The sequence below is a fragment of the Hydra vulgaris genome, chromosome 01 (genome assembly GCF_038396675.1).
Source record: "Hydra vulgaris chromosome 01, alternate assembly HydraT2T_AEP".
Lineage (NCBI taxonomy): Eukaryota > Metazoa > Cnidaria > Hydrozoa > Anthoathecata > Hydridae > Hydra > Hydra vulgaris.
In genome coordinates this window covers 54,584,949-54,600,243 of record NC_088920.1, presented here as the reverse complement: position 1 = coordinate 54,600,243, position 15,295 = coordinate 54,584,949, and the positions used below count along the sequence as shown (strand labels likewise).

The 15,295-nt window shown below is 28.2% G+C and overlaps 1 protein-coding gene across 1 annotated transcript; it reads right to left on the bottom strand.

Moving 5' to 3' along the window:
- Window positions 1-6,809: 6,809 nt before the first annotated feature.
- LOC136075444 (uncharacterized) lies at window positions 6,810-13,984 on the bottom strand. Its single transcript, XM_065788669.1, has 4 exons — window positions 13,810-13,984; window positions 11,359-11,452; window positions 7,924-7,949; window positions 6,810-7,584 (listed from the first exon to the last, which is right to left on the bottom strand). The coding sequence occupies exons 2-4, from the start codon at window positions 11,411-11,413 to the stop codon at window positions 7,204-7,206; spliced, it is 462 nt and encodes a 153-aa protein (XP_065644741.1). The 5' UTR covers window positions 11,414-11,452; window positions 13,810-13,984; the 3' UTR covers window positions 6,810-7,203.
- Window positions 13,985-15,295: the final 1,311 nt, after the last annotated feature.

Below are 15,295 nucleotides of genomic sequence, written 5' to 3'. Positions count from 1 at the left end.
TAAAACTAAGTTTTCCTTATTCCATTCTAAACGAAAGTTTAGAATGGAATAAGGAAAACTTAGTTTTAACAGTGTTTGGAATGGAATGGAATAAACTCAAATGTCTCCTCAAACAACAAAATCATGCAGCACGCATTATTTATTTTCAAAATCGCTTCACAAACGCTAAACCTCTTCTAAGAAGTATGAGGGCACTTGAAATAAATGTATTCAAAATCACACAATTTATGTTCCAACATCAGTTTAAAAAAATTCCAAAGGTTTTCGAAAATATTTTTCCTAAAATATCAAACCGATACAACACTCGATTAACCGGAAATTATAAAAATCCTTTCCCTATATCAAAACTTACGAGCTTTGCCATTTCCTATCGTGGCCCAATGCTATGGAACCATTTTACAAGCATGAGTTGTAAACTAAGAGAAGCCAATACCTCTCAAAAATTCAAAAAGAACATAATTTAACTAATTGTCAATCAAGATTCCTTACTTGATTTTTTCTAACAATAAATTTTTACTGTCTTTTTTATTATCAAAGGTTACTGATGATAAGATTTTATCTTCTTTAGGTTCTCCAGTTTTGAAACTACTATATATGATAAAGTGGATTTTGTATTTAACATTTTTAAATATTTTATATGTCGAAAATCATCTTTAATTGTAAATAGTTGCTTGACAAAAATAAATAAATAAATATAAATATATATATATATAAAAAATATATAAATATAAGTGCAAACTGGCATAAGGGGCTGTTCAAATAATACGTGACAGTCTTAGGGGGGGGGGGGGGGGGGGGTATTGGAAAGTGTCACAAAATATCACATGGGGGAGGGGGTGGTTTGCTACAGTGTGACGTGATAAATAACTTTTTAAATAAAATTTTTTATCACTGCGTAATTTTTTAAAATTGCGAACTCCGAGATAATTATATACAATACGAAAATTTTCAAGAAAAATGCTATGCAACTTCACAAGCTAGCATTTATTGTTTAACGGCGTCATAACAAATGAAAATAAAAAAATTAAATTAGCTTTTTTTTAAGTTACTTGTGGTAATTGCAGACATAAAAAGAAATTTTGATTCTACAAACAAAGAAAAACCAGATAGTGGGCGATTATTTAAAAGCAATTTATGTTACCGTTAAAAATCTAATTTTATTTTTTAACGAATATTTGTATAAATATACTAAAAATTTTAGTATTAATAGTTGTTTAAAATTTGATCTTTAAACATAAATATTATTCTTGGTCGTCATCTGATCTATAAATGTTTTAGTTTTACAATACTTTAATTTTTAATGTTATTGTTATTATTACTTTTAATGTTTTGTGTCACTCTAATGAATTTGTCGAACTACTTTAGTTACGTTATCATTTTTATTATATGTTAAGTTATTTAGTTACTATGATATAAAATTTTAGTACTACTATTAAATAGTTGTACTATTAATAATGTTATTATTAATAATATCTTTACTATATACTTATTTAACGTAATGGTTGTAAGGAAAATTAATTTCTTGTTGTTGATGTTGTTATAGATTAAAAATGTCAAGTGAAAAAGAAAAACTTTACAAATCTATTTATGAAGGATATTTGAAAGCATTTGCAAACAAACCAAAGCAAAAGTCTCAAGAAGAAACAAATAAAATCTGGTCTGAGATTAAAACAAAGAGCAAAACATTATCCAAATTAGATGTAGAAGTTGAAAAAAAGTTAAAAGAGCTAAAACAAATTGAACTCCGAAATAAAGTTGGTATTTTATCTTACTGGACAAAATTACCGAACCAAGTACCGAATACACCAAAAAAGCGTGCGGTTGAATCTAAAATCACTTTTGATGGCGTGACTGATGCGACCCCATCAATTGCAACAAGTGAAGAGTGTGATAAAGAAAATTCCAATTTCTCAAAAGTTGTAACAAAACAAGCCCCGAAACAAGATCAGTTAAAAAATGAAATTTTTATTTTACAAAAAGATATTGCATATCTCACTGAAAAAAGAAATTGCAACTTGTTGTCACAAGAAGACTACCAAATACTAGGGCAAAAGCAAAAACTTTAGGTAGAAAAAAACTGAGATCTTGTACTTCGTCAAAAGCCGCTGAACGCCAAACAGCAACCAGACTAAAAAGAAAAAAAGCATTATAAGCATTAGATCCAGATATTAGAAAAAAGTTGCGTGGAATTAAAAATTCAGTATCAAAAGGTCGATCGCTAGCCTGTGATCAGGACAGTTTAATAAAAGCAATTGTAGATACTGCCATGAAAGGGTCTGCTTCTGATGATAGGAGAAGAACTGAAATGGTTCGAACTGTAAAAACATTAAATGACTTGGTTGAAGAATTGAAAAATCATGGTTACAATCTCTCGAGATCAGGAATTTACTTAAGATTACTTCCAAGCAGATCATTGAGCACAGAAGGAAAAAGACATGTTTAAACTGCACCTGTCCGGTTAATAAGAGCACAAAATTCTGAGCATAAATATCATGCAGACACAAAATTTGCCAAATCATCTATTAGTGCCCTTGAAGAACTTGCGGCAGTCTTGGATCCTAAAGAAGTGACGTTTCACTCCCAGGATGATAAAGCTAGGGTGCCAATTGGATTGACAGCTGCAAGCAAACAAGCACCAATGATGATGCATATTGAGTACAAGGTAACTTTAGCTGATCATGATTTTGTAATTGTCTCTCAACACAAACTTATTCCTTCAGTAATTGCAGCCATAGAAATTAAAAAGGATTGCATGGAAAAACAAGCAGTCACATACTCTGGCCCAACATACATAGCAATCAGAAGTGCAAAACATGATTCATCAACAGCACTTAGTCACTTAGAAGACATGAACAGAATAAACCATCTTCCTGCATTTAAAAGCAGCTTATTTACTGAAGATGGAGTTAGCAAACCAATCATGATTATAACTGTTGATGGTGGGCCAGATGAAAATCCAAGATATGAAAAAACAATTCATTGTGCCAAGGCTTATTTCAAAGAACATGATCTTGATGCAATGTTTGTGGCCTCTAATGCTCCTGGAAGAAGTGCCTTTAACAGGGTTGAGAGAAGAATGGCTCCGCTAAGCCATGACCTAGCAGGAATTATACTTCCATTTGATTCCTCTTGAATTAAGATGGCTTCCATTTTGGAAGCCATCTTAATTCAAGAGGAGAAACAACAGACAAAGTTATGGAGAAGGCAAACTTTGCCAAAGCAGGTGAAGTTCTTGCACAAATTTGGTCTAGCACAGTCATTGATGGATTTGAAACTAAAGCAGAGTACATAAAACCAAACAGTGAAAAATGTGTTCAGTTAAAACATTTTGGAGCAGAGTAGGATGCTAAACATGTCAGAGAAAGTCAATACTTCCTTCAAATTGTAAAATGAAATGATCAAAAATGCTGTGATCATCGTCGCAGCTCACTGTTTCATCTTATTCCAACTGGTTTTCTTCCACCACCAATTTCTTTGTTCCAAGGAGAAGATGGTCTTGAATGCAATAATACAAAGAACAACTTTGCATCTCTCTTTTTAAACTTATCACTTTGCAAAACAATTTTGCCGACAGTTACAAAAAAGTATCCCAATGGATTGCTATACGACTACTCATGTCCAAGCATTCAAAATTCCTTACCAAAAAGAGTTTGTACCAATTGCAGTTTATATTTTGCAACTATCAAATCAATGAAACAACACAAAACAGTTTGCTCAAGTATGGGATATTCAAATGAAATTCAAAAAGTTAGACCTCAACGCTTAGTTGCTCAACGTCTATCTGAACTCATGTGCGTCTTTTTAAATTCGGACAAAGAAACAAATGAGTGGTATGATCAAGATGATGTTGATACCTCTGACCTCAACTGGCCTTCAAAAATTATTGAAGAACATGGAACTCAAATACTTGAAGGTCAAAGTCCGATTTGGGAACAAATTTAGGTTTTAGACAGATATTCATCAATTGTATTTTTTTATAAAAATAAACTATTACAATTAAAATATAAACTTAAAAAATTTTTTTTTTGTCACGTCACACAGGGTGGGGTGGGGGGGGGGGGGAGGTTCTTCAAAATGCCACAAAATGTCACATAGGGGAGGGGGGTGTTAGAAAAACGACAAAAAAAGTATTCACGTATTATTTGAACAGCCCCTAAGTGCGAAGCATTGCAAAAACTGGCATAAGTGCGAACTGGCATAAATGTGAATTGGCATAAGTGCGCCAAATAAAATTTCAAGTTTTAACATAAGTGTAAATTGGCATTTCGCACTTATGCCGATGTTAATAAATTCTTTTAGTGCACTTATGCCAATTTTTAATTATGTCAATTCACACTTCAGCCAGTTAGCAATTGTGCCAGTTTTTGCATCTATTGATCTATTAAAAAAAAAATTTATGACAAAATAAAAATTTGTGTGTAATTTACCCCTTTTTAATTTTTATTGATTAAACTGATAAATCGAAATGTAAATCTCGGAAACAATGTTTGGATAGCTTTTCCAAAAACATATTTCGCGATTCTGTTTAGCGGAAGAACTCAGTTTAGAATAAGATTTTTATTTATTTTTTCAAAGCGGTTTTATGAGCTTTATTTTGAGTCGTTGAAACAATTTTTACATAAAATTGACATTAGATTTTAGGTGTCACCATGAAATGGTGTCATAATGTTAACATTGAAAACAATTCTTATTTTCAATAACCTTATTTTAAAGTAACTCATCAAGTTAGAACATCTAATAAGGAAAGCGGGGGGAAGGTGGGGTTGTGTACACAAAATATTCAATATTATTTAAAGTTAAACCAAATATATTTTCATTAATAGTTATAAATCTTTATACATTGAAGTTATTAATAAATCTTCATAAACATCGTATCCTTGTTTCACACAGACCATCCTAAGGAAGCTTTAAAGTACTTGAAAATCACATTAAAAATATAATCAAAAAATAAATCCTCTTTTTAATTGAATTTCTCAACCTCTATAACAAGAAATTTCCAGAAGATAATAAATTAATCAAAACGAAAACACTTTTAAACCCATGAATCGCAAGGGGTATTTTTAAATCTTTAAAAAAAAACCGGCGTTTATATAAAAAGTTTCCTTAAAAAGAAGAATAATTTTCAGAGTTCTTTTTTTAATTACCTTAAAAAACTTTTCAAAAATAAATGCAATTATAAAGCTCATAAACGGATATTTGAATCAGTTTTAAAACGCTCTAAGAAACATTATTCTGAACATTAATGAAACAGAAAAATGACTTGAAAAAAAACATGACATATTATTAAGGAGGTAATCGGAAAGAGAGCGATCAATATTGTTTTTAGGTGTGGTTCTAAATACAATTTTTTTAAAAAGGAGAGACAACGCAGGTGTAGTTGGAGATAAAATATTAAAAAACGTTTGTATAATGTACAAAGCTAAGCAGTTATTAAATCTTGTTTTAAAAAAATGTTCCTGTTATTCATTGCTCCTTAAATTAACCAATTAAATAACTAATTCAAAACAAAACCTAGGCAACAACTTTTAGTAAATACAAATAAATTAAATTTTTTCTAAAAAGCTTTTTTTAAATTAGAAAACAATAATCAGCGTTAATTACTTTATTAACTACAGTATGTTATTAGTATAATTTAATTTTATAATTAATTATTATTTTTAATAATTATTAATTTTATATTTTTTAACGAAACTGATTTACTTTTATTTTTTTCTGCTTGTTTGCTTTTAAATGCTCTTTTATCAAACTAACATTGAAAAAACTTTAAATCTAATTAAACAACAAAAACAATAAACTATAAAATACTATTAAAAAAGTACTATAAACTATAAAAACTATAAACCATCAATGAAATGTGCTTTTAAGATTATATCTTTTTTTTTTCAAACCAGTTCTTTTATGTTATTTTTATTATTTTAATAATACTAAATTTTGTTTCCCATATTTTACAAAACGATTCCTAAACTTTATTTTCTAAAATACCAAGTTTTTTTGTTTACTTTTTTAATTTTTTGTTTTAATTCCCTCCTAACAAAGCTGCAAGCAACCACTATTGAGTTGGGGATTGCGAGAAAACAAAGAATGGTGTTAAAGAGCATGGAAACGATTAATAGAAGAATTGAAAAGTTGTAGGTAGTATGAGTCAGTAAAACATAAAAAGGAGAGAGAGTTCCAAAGCATTAAAGTACGGGGGTAAAAAATAGACTAATAAAAGTTTTTGAAGCCTAATTAGAAGCCACATACAGTAAAATGATGCAAATTTGCTAAATGTCGATTTAAATGAGAATAAGCTTCGATATAACTAGAGATAATAGCTTCTTTGAGCAACAACCATGACAGTATTTGTAGAAAAGAGAAAGAGATGCAATATCTCTTTCTCTTTTTTTTACAAATTTGTACAAAGATATTCAATCTTACAATTGTAAAATTGCAATAGAACAGGTTCAATCTCATAAACAATGGATTTTTGAATCTTGTCTAGAAGACAAAGAACATCACTCTTCTAATCATGTTTTTTTTTTGTGTAGTTATTTTAGGTGCTCCCAAAAGTCCTTAAGGTCTTATCACAGAGCACCGCGGGAGAGTATTTAACAGAAAGTTCACGCCTCCTTCCGTAACAATGTCGCTTGTTGGGCTAGAGCTGGCGTCGAACCTAGGACCTCTCGAACCTCTGGGTTCTGAGCCAGAACTCTAACCACTGCGCCACGGCTGCTCAAATAAACATGAAAACAAAATTCCATACAGGGAATTTTGTTTTCATGTACTAGTACCCCTGTACTAGACTTTTTCTTATTTAACGTAACTAATCAATAATTTTCCAATAAAAATTTAAATAAAATAAATAAAAGCATGTCCGATAGCCATGGACATGCTTTATATTTAAACATGTTTTGCTTTTAATTTTCGCCTGTTCCTATTTTGTAATCTTCAAGTTATTATTTTTTTAACTTCATTGAAATAAATAGCTTGCAATAAAGTGTTCAAAATAATTTGTTAAAAAAGATATCTTTTGTTAAGTAAAGTGACATCTTTAAAATTTTCTTATTTTTGATATACGTATTTATATAACTTGAGATTTTTGTCTAATATCTTCATCGGATTATTGCCATTTAGTAAATTTTGGAAACTATTTTTTTTTTCTTCATTTTTGAAATCTCTACTTTCTTCATTTTGGAAACTCTTCATTTTGGAATCTCTATTCGGTTAGTTTTGAAGTCGAGCATTACGTCCAATTGTTGTAGTTCGAGGATTTAATATTTCGTTTAATAACGATAGCAGTCTCTTATCTTTTTGTACTTTTTTTTCTAAGTTTGTGTAAGTTCTTTCATATTCAATATTTTTAGGAAGCTGTTCATTGAAATCAGAAAACAAATCAAACTTGTTAGTTTCGACGCTATTATAAATTTTTTTTGTATTGTTTTCATCTTTTCTTCCTACCATAGGAATTTTTTGTTTACTTTTTGTCCCTTTTTCATTTCTTTTTTGATTGTTTATGAAAGTTTTATATAAAACTTCTACAAACTCGTCAAAAGCTGTTGCTACGTCTTTGTTTTGTTTTAAAAATATCGCTTGTGAACTTGAATCCTAAAAAATAAAAAATAAAACGCAAAATAAACAAAATTCAAATTTTAAAACTTATTCTTTTCTATTTAAAAAACTTGTAATTTTTTTTCATGAAAGTTAATTATAAATAAAGTTGCGTTTAAAAGTGCCACACACACTGCAATGTGGCCACGCTGCAAAATGTCAAAATTTCTATTCAATTCAAAAATTTAATTTTTTTAAATATAGCCTCCATAAATAAAAAATTTTCTTTTTTCATTATCATTCATGAACCTTTAGAAATACAAATAACTTCCTATCTTATTAATTTTACTCTCAAGACGATAAAATTACGCATTAAAAAGTTGTTTCTTACTGTACCTGATATAACGGTGCAAGACTCACACCTAAAAAAAAAAAAAAGAGTTAATAATAAAACAGAAGTGAATACTAATTATCTAACATATAACTACCCAGGTCATTTGATTTTGTAATTACTAGTAACGTAATCATAGATTTGTAATTACTAGTAACGCTGTAATTACTAGTTAGCGGTTAATTATGATGATTAAAAAAAAAAAATCATTTTCACGCTCTTTTGATAATTAATTGAATAGTATCAGACGAAGCAAAAACACCATCTGCAACATTATCTGCAATATTGTGATGTAATCTGGCTCATCACTTGATTTTAGTTCAAGAAAAAGCTTTAGTTATAATAAAATTATAATTATCCAAATTGAATTATAAACACCCATTAAAATAAATGACCATATTAAATTAAAAATTACCCATATTGGAATTACTAAAATAAAGGGAAAACCGGGGGTAGTTGCAACGAGAGTAAGTTGCAACAGAGTATTTAAAGGATTTTTTTTAAAGTTACTGTTTCCTAATATTTTTACATTATGTAACTACAAGGATAACACGTCGAAGACGTCAGCTCAAAAAAAAAGTAACAAAATAAAAACTGAAGTTAAAAAGACATTTTTTTCCGATAGAAAAATCTGACTTTCGTTTTCAAAGTTTTTTTTGATTTACCGAAAACTTAAAGGTTTGTGAACAAACTAAAATAATGGGAGGTAAAAAAAATCTTATTTAAACACAAAAAGCTAAAAAAAATTAGAATTATTCAAGTTCAATTTTTATATATATTGATTAAAGTTGTAAGTTGCATTAAATTCACAAAAGTAAATTGAATCGCCTTGTACCAAAAGTTTAATTTTTAAGAAATTAGTTATTAAGTTAAGTTTTAAGTTGTGCAGTCCACAGTATAAGTGATTATCCTAAAGTCAATGATTTAGGAGTCAAAGTAGATTTACAAGCACTTATGAATCATACCGCTGAAAGAATTGTAGAAATGAGGCAAAAAGAAATAATGGATTATTTTGATATCAGTAACAAACTAAGTGAAAATATGTTGTTTTTAAACAGTTGGGGTATGGATGAATCTACTGAGCAGACTTTGTACAACAAAGCGTTTTCCGATTCTGTTGACAGTCAAGATTAAGGCATGTTTGCAGTTGTAACAACACCTTTGAGGATTAGCGAGTCAAATTCAAAAAACGACTTTTCGTGGACCAACTTAATGCCTCTTAGTGTAAGATTTTGTTGGCCAATTGAACTTCATTTCATCAAAGAAACTGCCGTAGTCGTTTTAGGAAAAAAACGTCAAATAGAAAACTAATTTTTGGATTTGCATTCAGTGAATATTGAATTGGTTAATGGAAAGTTTGTTATTATTGATTTCAATTTTATTTTGTACATGATTGATGGAAAGGTTTTAGAAATTATAACACATTGTCAATGCAGTGCTGATGTATTTGCGGAGCTACACCAACTACAATGGCTTGTTAAACTTTTAAACATTAATTTCTGGATAAATTTCTTGTTGAAATTTATCCAGCAATTAATGTTCAAAAGAAGCATCTCCGAGTTGATTTTCCCGCAGTTAGTGGAGCAGGAAAACCATCAGAAATGTTTGCAGAAACGAGTTCTTTGACCCAAAAGAAATAAGCAAAATGTTAGGGATTAATAAGACAATTATTAAAACGTTCGAAAATATCTTAATTGCAATATTTTGTCAGCAAACATTGAATCCAGAGTTATTTGAGCTATACTGTAAAACAGTATACCGTCGATATTTAGATCTGTATGGTTGGTATAAAATGCCGTCAACAGTTCACGAAGTTCTTTCACATGGAGCAGAAATGATGATAAACTCACCAGTTCCCTTGGGAGTTTTAGCCGAGGAAGCATCTGAATGCCGCAACAAATATTACAGACGACATCGTGAACTACAAGCTCGTAAATGTTCAAGACAAGCAAATTTTAAAGACGTCTTTAACCGTGCAATGAGATCATCCGATCCTCTTATTAGTATTATCTCCTTAGAATCTAGACGAACGAAGAGTTTTTTAATTTTAGAAGTAGTCAATAAGGAGTCAATAACTGACAGAACTAGACTCCTCAAACTTAGAATTATCGGAACCAACAGAAATTATTAACTTAGAAGATGAAATAATGAACGATTTAGAAGCTACTAATAAAGATTATTTGTAATGGTGAAAACATTGACGTGTGAAATAAATATAGCAATATTAAAAGTAAAAATTGTGAAAAATTATTACTTTGAAGTAAGCTTTTTAAATGTTCTCTTTTTAAAAATTAAAACAAGTTTGCAACCTTTTGTAGAAGTATTAGTGTCCTCTTAGGTATTTATGACCTACTACACAGTTTACTAATTAGATCTGTGAGGGTAATAGGTTATCTTTACAAGTTAACTGCTCCAACGAAACAATATAATTAATAATAAATAATATAATCAGTGGCGCGGCTAGTTGTTCGGAGTTGTCCCCTAAAAATACAGTATTTAGGGCCCAACAAACCTTAAAATTTTTTCCTCCATTAAGTTTAACTATATTTAAAAAAAAAAAAAAATTCGAAATTTTTACTTTTATAAAAAACTCTTAAAATTTGGTCAAAACGCAGCGCCGTTCAGGTGTTTGAACTAATTAACTTAATAAATTGTTAGTTTGAATGACATAAAGATAAAAAAATTAAATAAAAGTTTTTACATTCTTCAAAACTATTTTTGGCCACCCAATTGTATAAAATTACTTCAAATTTTTTTTTAAAAACAAATCAAAGTTAAAGGAAACGAACATAATTTTATAAAACGTGTTGCATTTAGCCCCGGTCTACCCTACACGCAAAAAAAAAAAAAATCTAATTTACAAAGCTGGCAAAATCATTTATGTATCAATTCATAATTTATTTACAAAAGATAACTTTGCCAATGAATGAGCAATTCTATAAATAAATAATTTTACCAGTAAATTGATAATCTTGCCAATGAATGAGTAAGCACGCTTATGTGATAAAGATATGAAATTTTAAAACTTAATTTATGTGAGATTCTTATATTTTTTGGCAAAATTTTCTTGAAGTTATAACTTGCGATCAAAAATTTTCAATAACAGTTATCCTGATAAAACAAAAACTCGGTATTCAAAGTTCTCATTTATGTCGTAACCAAGCTCAATTTATGAAAAACTTAAAAAATTTTGAGAGCAGATTTTAATTGAAGAAAGACTTTCGAAACGACTATCGTCTTCTAAATGGCAAACTAAATTGCGTACACCTCATTTAAGAAAAAAGAATATAAAAATAGAAAATATTTAAAAAATAAAATAACTCCAACAATGATTTAGAAAAATTGAAAAAATAATAATAAAAAAAAAAAAAGCATAAGTTAAAAAAAACTGGACTCTTCTTTAAGTATTTTAGACAAATTTATTATTGAAAAGCACAAACCTGATACACTTATAAAAGCAGTAAAAACAAGGGTATATGAAACCATAGAAACCATTTTCACAGAATTTAAATATAAAAATTTCAAAGATTTTTTCTAAAAAAGAAAACAAATAATAAAAGCATTTTATATTTCAATTTTTTCATTCAATATATATATAAAAAAGAACATTTACGAATTAGTTTTAATTACATTAGAATTAGATTTAATTACATTAGAATTAGATTTAATTACATCAAAGTTAGAATAAATATATTTAGGATAAACAAGTTTTCTTAATCATAAAGTTGACGTTCTAATTAGTCTGCTTTTCTGTGGAATTTGTACTTAAGTAAAAAAAAAGTATAGCATTAAAATTTAAGTTCAAATATCAAAACAAAATAATGATTATTAAATTTATTTAACTTATTATTTTTTATTATTATTAAATTTATAGTACAAAAAAGTTATAATTAATTAATAATCAAAAGTTATAACATTAAAAACTAAAAACCAAAAAAGGAAAACCATAAATAAAGATTAAGCTGATCAACCATTTGATTACAAACAATACACAATATTGCATCCATATAATATACAAAAATGTATGCATACATTATACAATATTGCACCCATACAAAATACAATATACACAATGTATACAATTTAATACAAAATACAATATACACAATGTACACAATTTAAAACATTGCATATAGTATTTCCATGATAATTTAACGAAAAGCTAAAATGATGAAAACTTTTTGGTTTTTGTAAGACATGAAAAAAGTTGCCAACAAACATTTAAAAAATTTTAAAACATTCGGCCAAAACTACCAAAAAAAAGTTATATACGATATTATCAAACTATTTTTATAAAAACAATCATAATTTGTTATAATTAATTGCAACTTCAAACTTGAAACAATATACCATTAAATGTTATTTTATAATGTGGTATAACGACGAAGACAAATAGCAAAACTTTATTTTATATAAAATTAATAAAATCAAGATAATCACTATTTTATTTATTTAGAGAGCAATTTTATTCAATGGGGATGATTGAGCGGGGGAGATTCAATAGGGATGATTGAGCGGGGGAGACATTAAAATGAAAAGCAAATTTTGTTCCTAAATTTTTTTTTTACATTATCAAGGTTAAAATTAGTTTCGTCTACGTCATGAAAATAAATAATTCAAACAGAATAAATTTTGAGAGAATACAAAACAACTGTTGGAAATCTGTTTTTATCCTTTATCTAGTTTGGTATCGTAAGAATTTATATAAAACAATAACCAGTTTCACAAACGTGTAAGCAAACGCGTTCACAACCGTTAATACAAATCTGTAAGCGTGTTATGTTTCAAGAAATATTAGTTGCAACTTGTTGTGATTCCGCGACTAGATTCTCTTATTATGAATTGATAGTCAAGCAATTAGTGCCCATAAGTATAAGTTGTTTATAAGGATTTATTACTATTTTTAACCTTAAGTTGGGAATAATGTATGTAAGATCTTTCCATGTGGCCGCAATTATATTTTCATTTCAGTTCAAACTATTTTCATTTTTTAAATGTAGAAATGAAAAAAATTTATTACTTTGAGTGATTAAGTACAGCAAAATAGATCTTAAATTCCAGCACATAATTTAATTCAGACTTTAAAAATTTTTGGCAATTTTTGTTTTTTTTAATTACAACATTTAAAACAAATAAATACTTGTTTTCTCCTAATTTTTCCTATTTTGTAATAAAGAAAATATGTTTAGATGGTTGCTCAAAATTGTGACCAAATTTCTGCTATCAAATTAGTTTTTTTGTTCTTTTTATCTGATTCTTTGATTTTGTTCAAACATATAATTCTAATAACAAAAATTAGTAATATTGAAATTGTAATAAAGCAGACTTTTCTTCCTGCATCCTTTGATAGCAGATCTATATTAAAAGAGTCATTATATCAAGTAGGTTACAACTGTATTTAAGTTATCTCTCTTTAACCTTATGCGTGTTTCATGAGATTAACAAAATATATAATATCACAAAAATGAATTAAAGGGGAAAAGTGTTTGAACTAGTGGTTTCGCCTTTCATCTAACAGAAATATGAAAACAAAGATACAAAATCCTTTAAAGAAACAAATACTTTAAAAAAAAAAAAATCAAAGTTAATAAAAAAAATTCTTCCCCGTTTATACTAACGATAAAACACCTTTTACGTTGAAAGCATATTAAATTGTAATTGTAAAAAGCTGTGTAAAATAACAATTAAACAATATTGCGAGGTTGTAAATAAAACGCTTTTTGTCGTCGGTGTGGGAAGTATACCCCGAATTCCCATTTAAATTTATCATTAAAATGTATTCTATGGTGATTAGTTGTATCCAAAAATGTAAAAATCTTATTTTTTTTGATAGTTTTATAATTTTAAAGTTAATATATAGGAACCTCATTAATAAAAATTAAAATGCTTACAAAAAATTTTTGTTCGGTGAACTTCAAACTTTACTGCGTCATTTTAACCTTATTGTTACAAAATAACACTATGTTACTTTTTATTTTATTTTTTTTCTTCTATGTTAACAATGTCAAGAACATAATATTATATTTTATGTCAATGTAATCATATTTGATCGTAATCTACAAAATCGTTTTCAAAATCTCAAAACTCAAAGTTGTAATAAACATTGCAATCAATATTGCAATATTTTGAATTTATTTGAGATCGCAATCAATATTGCAATGCTAAAATAAAATAAAAAAATTTTCTTTCAATGATTTTGTGTTCATTTTTCTCTTTACAGCGACAATACCCATTATAAAATGTAAACACAGTAAACAAATTTTGTTATAATATTCCGTTAGCATAACGTATAGTATAAATCTTTGCAATGACATCGCAATTGGAGGAAGTGTTTGTTTAACAAAGTTGAATGAAAAAAGTTTTCAAAAATGGAAAATAATAAAAAAAGAACTAAAATTTTTTCTACTTTTAATATTTTATGGAAAGAAAAGAAAAAGAACATTTTTCTCTGTCAGTTGTTGCTGCTTTTTCTATATCTTGATACTTACTTTTGTTTAACTAATCGATGTAATGCGTAATTTAGGCTTTAATATTGTATGTAGTAGTGTATGTATGTTAATTTAATATATGAAGTGTATGTTGTAGCGTATGTTGTAGTGTATGTTGTAGTGTATGTTGTAGTGTATGTTGTAGTGTATGTTGTAGTGTATGTTGTAGTGTATGTAGTAGTGTATGTTGTAGTGTATGTTGTAGCGTATGTTGTGGTGTATGTAGTAGCGTATGTTGTAGTGTATGTTGTAGTGTATGTAGTAGTGTATGTTGTAGTGTGTGTTGTAGTGTATGTTGTAGTGTATGTTGTAGTGTATGTTGTAGCGTATGTTGTAGTGTATGTTGTAGCGTATGTTGTAGTGTATGTTGTAGTGTATGTTGTAGCGTATGTTGTAGTGTATGTTGTAGTGTATGTTGTAGTGTATGTTGTAGTGTATGTTGTAGTGTATGTTGTAGTGTATGTTGTAGTGTATGTTGTAGTGTATGTTGTAGTGTATGTTGTAGTGTATGTTGTAGTGTATGTTGTAGTGTATGTTGTAGTGTATGTTGTAGCGTATGTTGTAGTGTATGTTGTAGCGTATGTTGTAGTGTATGTAGTAGCGTACACACTAAAAAAAAAAGGTAGAAATGCCTACCTTAGGGTAGGATATGTGATATACCCTTAGTAAGGTATAATTTTCTACCTTTTAGGGTAGAAAATTATATTAAAAACACTTTTTTCTCATACAATTTTCTAACTTAAAGGTATAATTTTCTACCTTATAAGGTAGAAAATTATACCTTACTAAGGGTATATCACATATCCTACCTTAACTAAAAATTTCTACCTTTAATTTTTAGTGTGTATGTTGTAGTGTATGTTGTAGTGTATGTTGTAGTGTATGTTGT